The following is a 12,315-nucleotide window of genomic DNA, read 5'->3' as shown; positions in this document are numbered from 1 at the left end:
TTCCTGCAGGTAAAAACTTTACAGGTGAAGGGCTGGACCCATGCACTTACACTCTTCATCAGGGTTTGTAGAATTGCTGGCATATACTTACCCAGCCATCTTTTTATTATGTGAACAACCCACCACAGGACAATATTTTTAGGGATGCATGTGCAGTTTTTACCATCTGAAAGACCTACTGTGCCATGTTCTTGTGTGATGTTGGCCAGTTGCTGCTTTCCCCTGCAGAAGCAATGGGTGGGAGCAGCCTTGTACCTAAAGTGTTGGCAATGTTGAGGTGGAAACTGATCACTAGGGACCTACCAAATTTATGGAGGAGGTGGGGTGTGCAGCAGTTCCTTTAATCTTTCATGTTCCCCTGCATGCCCTTCCTTCTATTGATTGGCAGAGGGGCCGCACCACTCTCTCTCGATTGGCAGGGAAGCAAAAACCACAGTTTTAAATGTGGTGTGGTTTTTGCCTCCATGCTGGTAGGCAACAAGCATCAGGTCCACCACAGCCCGAGTCAATCGGGGATGGGAGGCAAAAACAGCACCATATTTAAAACCATATTTTGCCCTTCCTTGCCAGTTGGGAGCAAGCTGCAAGCATGGCCCCTCTACCAATCAGTGGTGGTGGAGGTGTGCCGGGGAACCTGCAAGATTAAAGGAGCTGCAGCGCAGCCCACTTCTGCTGTGAATTGGATAGGTCCCTATTGATCACTATTTGCAGCAGCCTAGAACAGCATGTTCCTGTGGTTTTTTTTTCCCTTTAAGCCTTCTTGGAACAAATGGTTGAGCTTTTTCATTGCACTGTCTTTGAAATATATTTGTTTTGGGTTATTTTGCACATGGGCTGTTGCCACAGGCTCTGTGGCATGCCATCTCTCCTCTCTGTCTCATTTGCTGTAGACCAAAGCATTGGCTACCTGTATTTTGAAAGGTTAATCTCTGGAGTTTCTATTGTTTAAACACTCTCCCCCGCCAAACTCACGGGTGATGCTGTAGCTTTGTAGTACTTTCCCTTCCTAATCTGGCGCTGTAAAACTGTCTGCTTTCCAGCATGGAAAATGGAACTGCTGTTGGCTGTGGTTTACTTGCTAGCAGCCTTTAGGGAAGACTGCTGCTTTTTCTGAAAGAGAAGCAATAGCTCAGAAAAGTTAAGGGTTTGATGCAGGAAATTAGTACTTGAGGTTCTCTGGTCCGTGTTTATTCAGGAAGTCAGACTGTGATGGTTCCTCCTGGCCTCTGCATCTCTTGCTCACCTCAGTGCTAAAAGTTTTTTGGGTTTATTTTTAATGAAACCATTTGAAAACAATACCCTACCACGCATCTTAGAACATGAGACAGAAATCACACATGCACACAGGAACTCTTTCTTTCTTTCTTCAATTTAATTGAAGTTACTTAGAAAAATAATCAGGCTTGAATGGCTTTTTTCAAGGAAAGATTCATGAGCAGTTCACACATTTGTTGGCAATGTATAATTTAGCTTTTTTTTTTTTTACTTTTTATTAACAGTATACGTAGGTATGAGGAGATACTTTTCTACAACAAGCCTTCTACTGCATACAAATAGGTAAAAAAAAAAAAATCAAACCCCACATTGATGTTAAATTATATGTACACATTGTATTGTGCATGCATGTAAGAAAATAACACTCTCTGTAACAAGAGTAATAGTAAGGACAGTCCCTTTTTTGTACCTGAAAAGTGCAGCAGACTACAGTTAAAACACCATGGGTCAATTGACTTCTGAAAGCATTTTGCTTGTGGTTGACTTTTCTGTTGCAATGTAGTAGGCTTGGTGAACCGGTCTGAAAAGGTCCTTAAGTTTGGACAAATTTTATATGGAGGCTGAAGTATGGAGGATTTCTGGAATTCACTGAAATAAAATAGGAAATGTCCGCTAGGTTCACATGAAATGGCTATAGTTTGGAGCCTAAAGCTTACAGGCTTGGATCCATGGTAGACAAACTACTCAAGTATTGTTGGTAACTAGCTGAGGTTGAAGACATGAACTTAAATCACATCTGGTATGTGCCGCTTGTGTAGCGTTTTGTACTCTAATTTAGCCAACTTCTTGTTATTCGGCTGTGGCTACTTTGGCTCGCCATTGGGAGGAACCTATATTCTGTAAAGTTCTCATTGGTTTCAAGGACAACGATTGGCTGGAATCACTAGCAGTGTGCTAGACTGCTCTGATCCTGCAGCTACATTAGCTCTAGTGTTACTGGTATATCTGGTGACAACTAGTAGGCATTATTTTAGAAGGCTCCTGAAGACACAAAGTGGTGGTCAGGCACGCTCCAGCTACCCAACAGTCCTGCTCAGCTGTGCCACATAGGTGATTTGTATCCAGGAATGGATTTCAACCTTTTTGCTTCAGCTGAGCACACTGTGGAAGGATAGGACAGGAGAGAAAGTGTTCTTCAGCATGTCTTCTTGCTGGAGAGGGCAGTGGCTGCAAAGTGGTGCCTTTTTAAGATATAGAAATGTAACTCTACATATTTCGTATGGGGCCTTGTGGAGAGGAGGGAAATCTTCTGGCTCAGTCAAAATGATACATCTAGTAGTCTTAAAAAGAAGATGAACATTTCCGGTCCCTCTCTCTCTTTGAGACCTAAAAAGGGTTTGGGGATTAGCATGCAGGACACGATCATAGCCAAAACTGTCGGTTGCTGTATGGATGTATAGAAGTGTGTATGTGTTAGTAAATAAATACGTAACCACTGAGCTACAGAATACAAAATAGGGCACGCTGGCAGGGCACACTCTGTGACAGGCACTTACAACAGCTCCATATGCCCTGAATGAGACAACTGCTCTGAAGTAAAATATTAGTCAGCAATGAAAAGCCATTTAAGAATTTAAAAAATCTGATTAGACAGTGTGTAGCCTTCCTGTCCTTCCTCCCTCCCAGTGGGATCTGGGCCATTCCATTCATCCCAGAACGGAATGAGAGATGTATTTTTACAGTGATAACAAGGATTTGGGCATTTTCCTTTTTTTAAGGGCAAATTTCTATGGTGAAAGTGCTTGAGTTGCTGCTGGTTATGCTACTTTTCTTTCTTCGGTTAATAATGACTATAGGGTTCTCCACAGCCAACAAGATTCAGGGGACCATATCTTGAGCCACAGTAAACCAGTGTAGTTCCAGGATCTGGCCCAAAAACACAGAGCTGTTTTATTTGACCACTCCCGTGACTGTTTGAACGGTGGGGATTCGATCATTGTGAGATCTGGACACCAACAACTTCACAGGCACCAATGTTGCATTTTTCAAAGTGGCTTCTGGCTCCTAACTTGCTTTTGAAAATGGGATGTTGGCTCCCAGATTACTTTGGAAAGTTTTTCTTTCCTGGACCAATACAGGCTTGCAAAATCAAAAGCAACCTTTGACTTTGAAAATCTGCACTTGTTCTGGTGATGGCAATGAAAATGTCATTTTGAGACCTGAAAAGCACTTTGCCAACACCATATTATTGAGACAAACTCCTACATCCCATTTTTTAGCACAACAAAAATAAATCAATGCAGTGCTTTGCAGCTTTCAATTAGCTTACCATGCTGCCTCCCCAGGTCAAGATAGTTTGGTAGGAGATGCATAACATAAAAAAAGTCACTCTCACTGCCACCTGGGTTGTGCATCCCACATACATCAAAATAAAATTAAACAGTTGGATAAATCTGTACTTTTGCTCACTGAGCTTGCTAATATCCTTGATTAAAACACCTTATCTTTCTTTATTTCCAGTGAATAAATTATCCATGCTTGTTTATTCAAAGCAATCTCTAGGTAATCTACTGTTCTTATTACAATATGACATCTCAACAAATTTTATATACAGAGCAACTGCTACTGACACATTCACCTGACATAAAATGTTCTCATTTGATACTTAACTCAGGCATATTATTAACCCATTGGAAAGCAGAAACTCAGTCACCAATGGCAAACTAATGACTAATAAATATAAGACACGAGACACTAGCCCAGGAAGAAAAAGGCATCACACCAATGTATTTGAAGATTAAGGGACTGCTTTATTGCCTCATAAAGGCAGAGATCAACAGGAAGGTGATCTTTTGACTTTTTCAGATTATATGCATTGGTGCTATGTATGAACACATTTTGGTCGGTATTTCCTGTTGTGACCAGTGATATTTATTTATGGGTGGGGGGCAGGGGAAAGGGAAAGAGATACAAACTGAGATCCTGTAGGGGGCCTAATTATCAGAAAGTGATAACCATGAGCCCTCTTAGCTGAAGCCTTGTATTAAAGGGGCTCATGTTGAACAATCAAACTCTCTAGCCACTTCTGAAGCCTTTTTGGCCCAGACTTTACTTGCACATAACATGCACAAATCCTCTTCTCTCTTCATTGGGAAGACAGGCTTGGAAATGCCAAGCACAGGAAATCAAGTTGTGTTGTCCAGATCAAAATTTATGGTTTCTCTCTCCAAGGGATATACTCACATTTTTCAGTCTCAGATTTTAAATATCCTGGATCTATCAAAACCTGTTCTATCCTTTCCCTTTCAGGGATAAAAAGGTAACTTTACATTTATGATTTAAGTGCAAAATCATCCTCTGAAAAAACTATTTCTACCAGTGTTTCCAAGATGTGATATGGATTAAACAACCTCATTGTTTTAAAATTTCTGATAGGATATTTATCTGTGTGAAAAGCTAATGAAAGAGTTAATGACCAGAGACAAGCACAGCAGAAGAAAGCACAAAGTCAGATTCCTTTTGTCCAAATATTATCATATTTCTGCTGCTAAAGTGAAACCTACCAAGAGACCGTGTTTTAAATAAGTATAAATAACATTAATTAGAATTTGAGGAATGCAAGATAAACGAAATTCACCAGAACACAATTAACATTTTAAACAGTGTAGCAGTATTACTCATTTCTAAAGCTAGATCGTCAAAATCCTGTCACCCTGCAAGAGAGCTGTCCTTTCTTACAGATGATTTAAATAATTTCAACTGTGCTGCTCGCAGCATCATTCAAAAAAGAAAATATTAATTTACAAAATAACCCATTCTTCATATTTATTATGACAAATAAAAATCTTAAATAAAAGAGGCTCTCTTTCCTTTCTCTCTCCCCCTCACTCCAATTTCAGGTAGCTTGGCACTGAGTAATTGAACATTAGAAAATCAAGTTTGTAGACTTCATACAGCTGTGTTTGGTGCTCGGAGCTGATATTCTGGAAGAACTCTGTGGTCATTTCATCAGTAGTTCTCGTAGACTTTGCATAGGTGGGGAACTTCAGGTAACTGCCTACTCCTGCAAGCTGAAGGATGTAATTGGAATCCTCTTCGAGTGTCTCGTATTTTCCTATGAGGTCATAATGGATATGGCAAGGGTGGCAGAGGGAGTAGACTGTTTGCCAGTGCTCATTGAAAGGCTCTTCTTTTTGGGTGTGTGGATCAATGAGATATGCCACAAACTCTTCAAATTTCACATCGTCGCCTTTACGCAGAGCCTCCTGGGTGGCGTTTTTCCTTTGGCGCCTCACAATTTTCGTGCCGTATCTCTTGTGAAAGGATGTGTTGTACTTCTGGGTGAACTTGTTCCTGTAGGCAGACACCAGTCTTTCGAAAGGCTCGCGAACAAACAGGAACTTCATGTAATTTTTTAAACGATGATTGATCTCTGGAATGCTGTACTGGTTGAGGGTCTTCAGGTTTGAGGACACATGGGCTTCATTGGCTGGTATCTCCATAGGATCGCTATATTTGCCCCTGCCTGTCAAAACCATCATGACTCTCTTCCAGTTTGTACAGGCCACTTTGGGTACGTAGCAATAGATCATTTCATGATCCTCATCTACCACCAAATGTTTGAGGTCGTTGGGTGTCAGCACACGGCGTTTCCTACTAGACACGCTGTTGGCGTGGCATGTGTCTGTGACTTGGTCCCTCCTAATCTGATGAAGAATTGCTGTGTTAGACAACTCCAACTGCAAAGAAAACAAACACACACATGCATATGTCAGGAAGCACTGGAAACACTTGCTGGCATCTAACAGATGAGGTAAATCCTCACATATGCAAGTACAGGAAAACAGACTATTGGCAGTAAAGTATTTAAAAGACATGATTGTTTGGCTGTACGTAGTAACATTCAGTTTAGGTAACCTTTTTGCTACTAAACTTCTGGTTTAAGATTTTGGCTGCGACTTGTGCAGGGTTCCCCTTTGGTAGCAACTTTGTTTATAACATACTTTTCCTGAAATGTCACTCTTTCTTAGTTGCAGAAAAGGAATCTCTCTCTACCACTGTGATCACACTCATTACTGAACTACCCAGCTTGACCTTTGTACGGAGACAGGGCAGACGAACACAGCTTTCAGAAGGTTTGTCAGAATGAACACAGTATGTGCTGTTGTTGCTGATGTCTCTCATGCTACAAGATTAATAATTTCAACTTGTTTCTTGGCTATGACCTTGTCAGAAAAAAAATAGAGTCCCTGGAGATTTCTGCCGTTCCTTGAAGAAAACAGTCACTCAGCAGTGATTCTGAGAATCCATCTCTAAATTCCTCTCTATTAAAGACCACTTAGTAGGTGAAGTGTGTGGCCTTTTAACATACTAAGCCCTTATTGCTTGGCCATTACCCTGTATTATTTTGTTAAGTGTTTCTTAATTTTTAGCTATTGTGGACTGGTGCTGGGGCTAGCTAACTCAAATGGTTCTGTATGGCTGGCTTGCTTATTTGCTTGCTGCTTTTCTTTTTTTAATTTCTAAGTCAACAAATTCAAATAGGTTTACCAGAATTAATTAATTCATCTTCCTTACCCCTCTACTAAGGTATGCATTAATAATCCCATGACAGATAGGGGAAATGGCCCCTTTTTGATTAGTTTCAAAAGTGCTGAAACTCTCTCTTATGTGCCCAAATCTATTTTGGCAGTGAATGGGAGGTCAGAACCTACAGGGTACTTCTGACAATCCCACCTACAGATATTAAGTCCTAGTCTTTGAACATATTGACACTGGCTTAATTAAATCAGTTTAAACTAACTTGGAACTAGTGCAAATCCCCATGTGGACACACACTGTTTGGTTTCAGAATAGTCACTGTCTGAAATACTGTAGCTTAAATTTGTTCCTAGTCCATTTAAATTGATATATGCAAACTGAAAATGGTGTGTATGGCCTGTGGTAAAGGTTAATAATGGATTTAAAAATCATGCCTTGATTTATGCTGATGCAGCAATGAATGTTGTTGTTTTTTGTAAGTTTTACAAAGCTTTGTGTTTGTATAAAAACTTCAGTTTCTGGAATCATGTAAGAATATCAAGTTTGATAAAGAAAAAGTACCTAGCCCATAGGTTTGTGGAGGAAAGTTTGAAAAATAGGAGCCAGAAGCACCCTATAGCTTTAAAAAAATTGCATCAAGTCACTTCTAAAAGTTTGTTTTGATTGCCTGGGGGTGACACTGCCATAGACAAGCCTTAAGTGTGAAGCTGTCCCCTGCGCACAGGGCCAGCACAAAGTCTGTGCTTCCCTTAGGAACTTGTTCATGGGATACTTAGCGTAAGCTTTATTTAGATGGTAGTAAGCATTGCCATGCTGTATTAAACATTAGAATGTGTTCTGAGCAGTTGCACAATTTAGAAAAGCTGGATGTATACAAGTCCATGGGGCAGGATGCAATGCATCTGAGGGTACTGAGGGAGCTGGCTGACATGACTGCAGAGCTGCTGCTGACCATTATCTTTGAAAACTCATAGTGATTGGGGGAGGTCCAAAACAATTAAAAAAGGGAAAATATAGTGCCCATCTTTAAGAAAAGGAAGAAAGTGGATCCAGGGAACTACAGACCAGTCAGCCTCACCTCAGTCCCTGGAAAAATCATGGAGCAGGCCCTCAAAGAATCCATTTCTAAGCAGTTGAAAGAGAAGAAAGTGATCAGGAACAGCCCACATGGATTCACCAATGGCCCTGGGGGGCTTCAAGAGGAGGTTAGATAAGCATCTATCTGGGGTCATCTGACCCCAGCTCTCTTTCCTGCCTATGCAGGGGGTCGGACTCGATGATCTATTGAGGTCCCTTCCGACCCTAACATCTATGAATCTCTGAAAGTCATGCCTGACTAACCTGATGGCCTTCTATGGTGAGATGACTGGCTCTGTGGATGCGGGGAAAGCAGTGGACATGATATACCTTGACTTTAGCAAGGCTTTTTATATGGTCTCCCACAACATTCTTGCAAGCAAGTTAAAGGAAGTACGGGTTGAATGAATGGAAGAAGGATAGAATGTAAGGTGGATAGAAAGCTAGCTGGATTGTCAGGCTCCATGGATAGTGATCGACGGCCCAAAGTCTAGTTGGCAGCTGGTATCCAGTGGAGTGCCCCAGGTGTTGGTCCTGGGGCTGGCTTAGTTCAATATTTTCATTAACAGTCTGGAAGATGGGATGGAGTGCACCCTCAGCAAGCTCACAGATGACACCAAGCTGGGGGGAGTAGTAGATATGCTGGAGGGTAGTGCTAGGATTCAGAGTGACCTAGACAAATTGGAGGATCGGGCCAAAAGAAATCTCATGAGATTCAACAAGGACAAGTGCAGAGTCCTGCACTTAGGATGGAAGAATGCCATGCACTGTTGCAGGCGTGGGACCAACTGGCTAAGTAGCAGCTCTGCAGAAAAGGACATGGGGGTTATAATGGACAATAAGATGGATACGAGTCAACAGCATGTCCTTGTTTCCAAGAAGGTTAACAGCATACTTAGCTTCATTAGTGGAAGCATTACCAGCAGATCGAGGGAAGTACTACAGAAAGGATGTGGACAAGTTGGACAGAGTCCAGCTTGAGGGCAATGAAAGTGGTTCAGGGGCTGGGGCACATTACTTCTGAGGAGAGGCTGAGAGAATTGGGCTTATTTAGTCTGGAGAAGAGAAGACAGAGAGGGGATTTGATAGCAGCCTTCAACTACCTGAAGGGAGGTTCCAAAGAGGATGGAGCTGAACTGTTCTCCGTGGTGGCAGATGACAGAACAAGAAGCAACGGTCTCAACTTGCAGCAAGGGAAGTTTAGGTTGGATATGAGGAAAAACTTTCACTTGGAGGGTGGTGAAGCACTGGAATGGGTTACCTAGAGAGATGAAATCTTCATCCTTGGAGCTTTTTAAGCCCTGGCTTGACAAAGCCCTGGCTAGAATGATCTAGTTGGGGATGGTTCAGCTTTGAGCAGGAGGTTGGACTAGATGATTTCCCAAGGTCCCTTCCAACCCTAATTTTCTATGATTCTATAATGCTTACCACAGTCTCTAACATGATCTTATGCACATGACTGTGATAATCATGTGCTGATTGTCAATCCTAGCCCCTGCATCACTCTAGAGCAGGGGTGGCCAACCCATGGCTCCAGAGCCACATGCAGCTTTTCGGAAGTTAATATGTATCTCCTTGAATCTTTGTACAAGCACACGGTGACCAGTTTCCATAGCCGTTACATCACAACACGCAATGTGACTGCTCACAGCGAGCACATTACTCAGTTTGGACTCCAGAGCCACAGGTTGGCCACCCCTGCTCTAGAGACTTGAACCCACTCTTGCGTGATGCTAGCGCTGGGACTGACAATGGAGGCTTGGTATAGTGGGGCCGGGGAGATCCTTGGCAGATGTGGCTGGGGGAGGACCAAAAAATGTGAAGCAGCCCAATAACAGCTGGACACGTTACTTAATATGATCTGGAGATGCTACTCACACAAAAAGTCCTAATTTTGTTCCAATGTGATCATGCTTAAGTGCAATTACTGCATCTGTGTAATGTGCAATAAGGCTCTAAGCAGTGAATATGCCTTGTGTTGGCTCCTTGCCTAGGTGGGAATTTGTATGCAGCCGTACTGTGACTTCACTCACTGTGCTGCTGCAGTTCAGGGTCTGAAGACACAAGTGTAACACAAATTCTCTCCCCCTCTTCCCTTGCCTTTTTCAGTCTTTTCCTCATCCCTTTGGCATAGTCATCAGCAAGATGCTAGGCTAATAATAAACACCTAATGGCCTTGCATGATCAGCTTCGACATTCTGGATCACTTCTTCTGTGTGGCAATCTTCTGAATGTTTGCCAACCCCATGTAAACTGCAGTTTTATCTTGCAGTGCTGGAAGCCGCCTGCAATATGAGCTTCACATTTCCTATGGAATTTGACTGGTAGGGAGTCTGTAAGTAAGATATTGACATGCTGTTGTCAGGAACTAGGCAGCAATTTAAAGAAAATCTTTCTCTTGCAATTGTTTTTGTTCATATATTCTACATCTAATATTTGTGCTCTCCTCATAGCTATAGGACCAGCACAAATTCATTAAATTAATTGGACTTGCACCAGCGAGTTAATTTTGCACAGAAGGCACAGAAAAAGCATCTGTACTGAAGAGATGGATGTACGAGGGCCCAATCCTACTGCTCTTGTCGTCAACAGAACAGTCAGTTCCTACTGATGTCAGGAGGAGCAGAACAGGACCCAACATGCATTATTTTACTTCCAAATTCATAAACGCTTTTAAAGTTCTTTTTAGTTACTAACTACAGTTAGTAAACATGGTGTGCATCTTTTTTCTTACAGTGCTGTTCTTCACAGAAGTAAGTGGATGAAATACTTTGTTCTATGTTAGACAAGAGGTCAGCCTAGATAACTGAATGATCACTCTTGCACTGACCAATATATGACTGAATTGCTGCAGAGATATACTCTGCTCTGTCATATATTTATAGTCTGTTTTTTCCTTTTTGTAGATCCACACATTAGCAGTAATGGGAGTATCAAGCATCTGTGGAGAGGAGAATATAGTCTATTCAGTTTACAACCGAAAGCTGGGTTGCAGAACACTAAATTCACATATTAGGGGATAGGCACATTCCAAATTTAGTCTTGTCTACAATATAAATGATAGGAAGAAATGGCACAGGAGTAGCGAATATACACAAACATGTCAGCCTATATTGCTTTTGGTGGCTTGCTGTACATAGAATGTAATGAGGACCACTAGAGGGCTCACAAACTATTTAATAGGATGCTAACTAATTCCTATCTACTTCCGTACTTGAATTTCAGCCAGCCTGACAGTTTGGTAGTCATTCAATAGCACATAGGAGGCCTGGGTTTGAAAGCTTCCCTCTGTACTAATAAGTTAGGCTTATTGGGGGGAAAAAAGCTGTTGCAAGGTAATTCTACTGCACTGAAATCCCTACCTTACACGATCGGTGAAGTATCTGCACTGTGGTGTGTGTAGCATAACAATGCAGACTGGCCTCTCTACTAGTAAAGACTGGCCTACATAGTTAAGGAACATATTTAAGGGAGCTTAGTCACTTGCTTCCTAGCCAGAAGGAAAGCACCCTGCTAGCATTCATCTAGTGATAAGAGGAGATTATGGTCCTCAGCCTGAGGCAGTGGGAGATACTGAAGGAGTCTTTCTGTGCAGGCAAGAAGTTAGTTAAAGCATCAGTGAGCCTGTGGCTGGAGTTTCTGGGGAGATGCTAAACCCTCCACTGCCAGCTTGAGCTACATATTACATGTAGCAATTTGCCCCCCTGGCCCAAGATAACGCCCACTGCTTTTCTAACCTATGTGCCCTGATTCTTTAATGTTGAAAATGCTTATTTTGAAACAGAGTCCTTGTCTCTCCTACTGCCACTACCCAATGCCAGTATTTCAGGCCCTGTTAGTGACCTTAAGTCACTTTTCAACTCTATTGGCTCAAAGCAGAGGGGAAAAATGCATCTGTGAGAAGGCAACTGCACATACTTCACCTATGTGGACCCACAAAGCTCTTTCTAAATCTGTTTAGTCTCATTTTGAGACATGCTTGTGACTCTTAATGGGAGAGGGAATACCCTGCAAATCTGAACTATTATGTCCTGTGCTGAAACAACAAAGTGATAGATGCCTTTGAAATGCTCTGGACAGAGTGAGGGGCAAATCAAACAGCTAGGAACTAATTTTCCCCCTGACACATCTTTAGTAGGAGATGCTTAAGTGCAGCTGATAGGGATAGTCTGGAACCTCCTGTTAAATTTGCTCAATTTACAACTATAGGTGTTCACCATGGCCCACATTCAGGAAAGCTTTTCAGTAAATGCTTCAATCTGTTCTTGTTTAGGATAATATTTAAACAAGTGTCTAAGTTGTACTAGCATCAATGGGAAGGAAGAAAAATAGTTACACGTGCTTCAGGTTATCCTAGATTATGCTTTCCTGAATCTGGCACTGAAAGGTTCAGGAAACACATTCATAGATTCATAGATGTTAGGGTCGGAAGGGACCTCAATAGATCATCAAGTCCGACCCCCTGCATGGGCAGGAAAGAGT

The 12,315-nt window shown here is 41.9% G+C and overlaps 1 protein-coding gene and 1 long non-coding RNA gene across 2 annotated transcripts in view; one reads left to right on the top strand and one right to left on the bottom strand.

The window, feature by feature from the left end:
* Positions 1-10,554, top strand: part of LOC106722236 — a 28,304-nt gene extending 17,750 nt beyond the window's left edge. The window contains exons 2-3 of the long non-coding RNA XR_001358071.2: positions 6,246-6,350; positions 10,287-10,554. This is a non-coding gene — a long non-coding RNA (uncharacterized LOC106722236). The remainder of the gene's footprint in view (positions 1-6,245; positions 6,351-10,286) is intronic.
* CHST11 (carbohydrate sulfotransferase 11) overlaps positions 1,351-12,315 on the bottom strand; it is a 165,759-nt gene continuing 154,794 nt past the window's right edge. Inside the window, exon 5 of the mRNA XM_025204882.1 lies at positions 1,351-5,954. Coding sequence (XP_025060667.1) covers positions 5,100-5,954 — 855 coding nt within the window. The 3' untranslated portion in view covers positions 1,351-5,099. The remainder of the gene's footprint in view (positions 5,955-12,315) is intronic.

This window comes from Alligator sinensis, unplaced genomic scaffold (genome assembly GCF_000455745.1).
Source record: "Alligator sinensis unplaced genomic scaffold, ASM45574v1 scaffold267_1, whole genome shotgun sequence".
In the NCBI taxonomy this organism is placed as follows: Eukaryota; Metazoa; Chordata; order Crocodylia; family Alligatoridae; genus Alligator; species Alligator sinensis.
The sequence above is the reverse complement of the archived record's forward strand: the minus strand, read 5'-3'. Positions and strand labels throughout refer to the sequence as shown.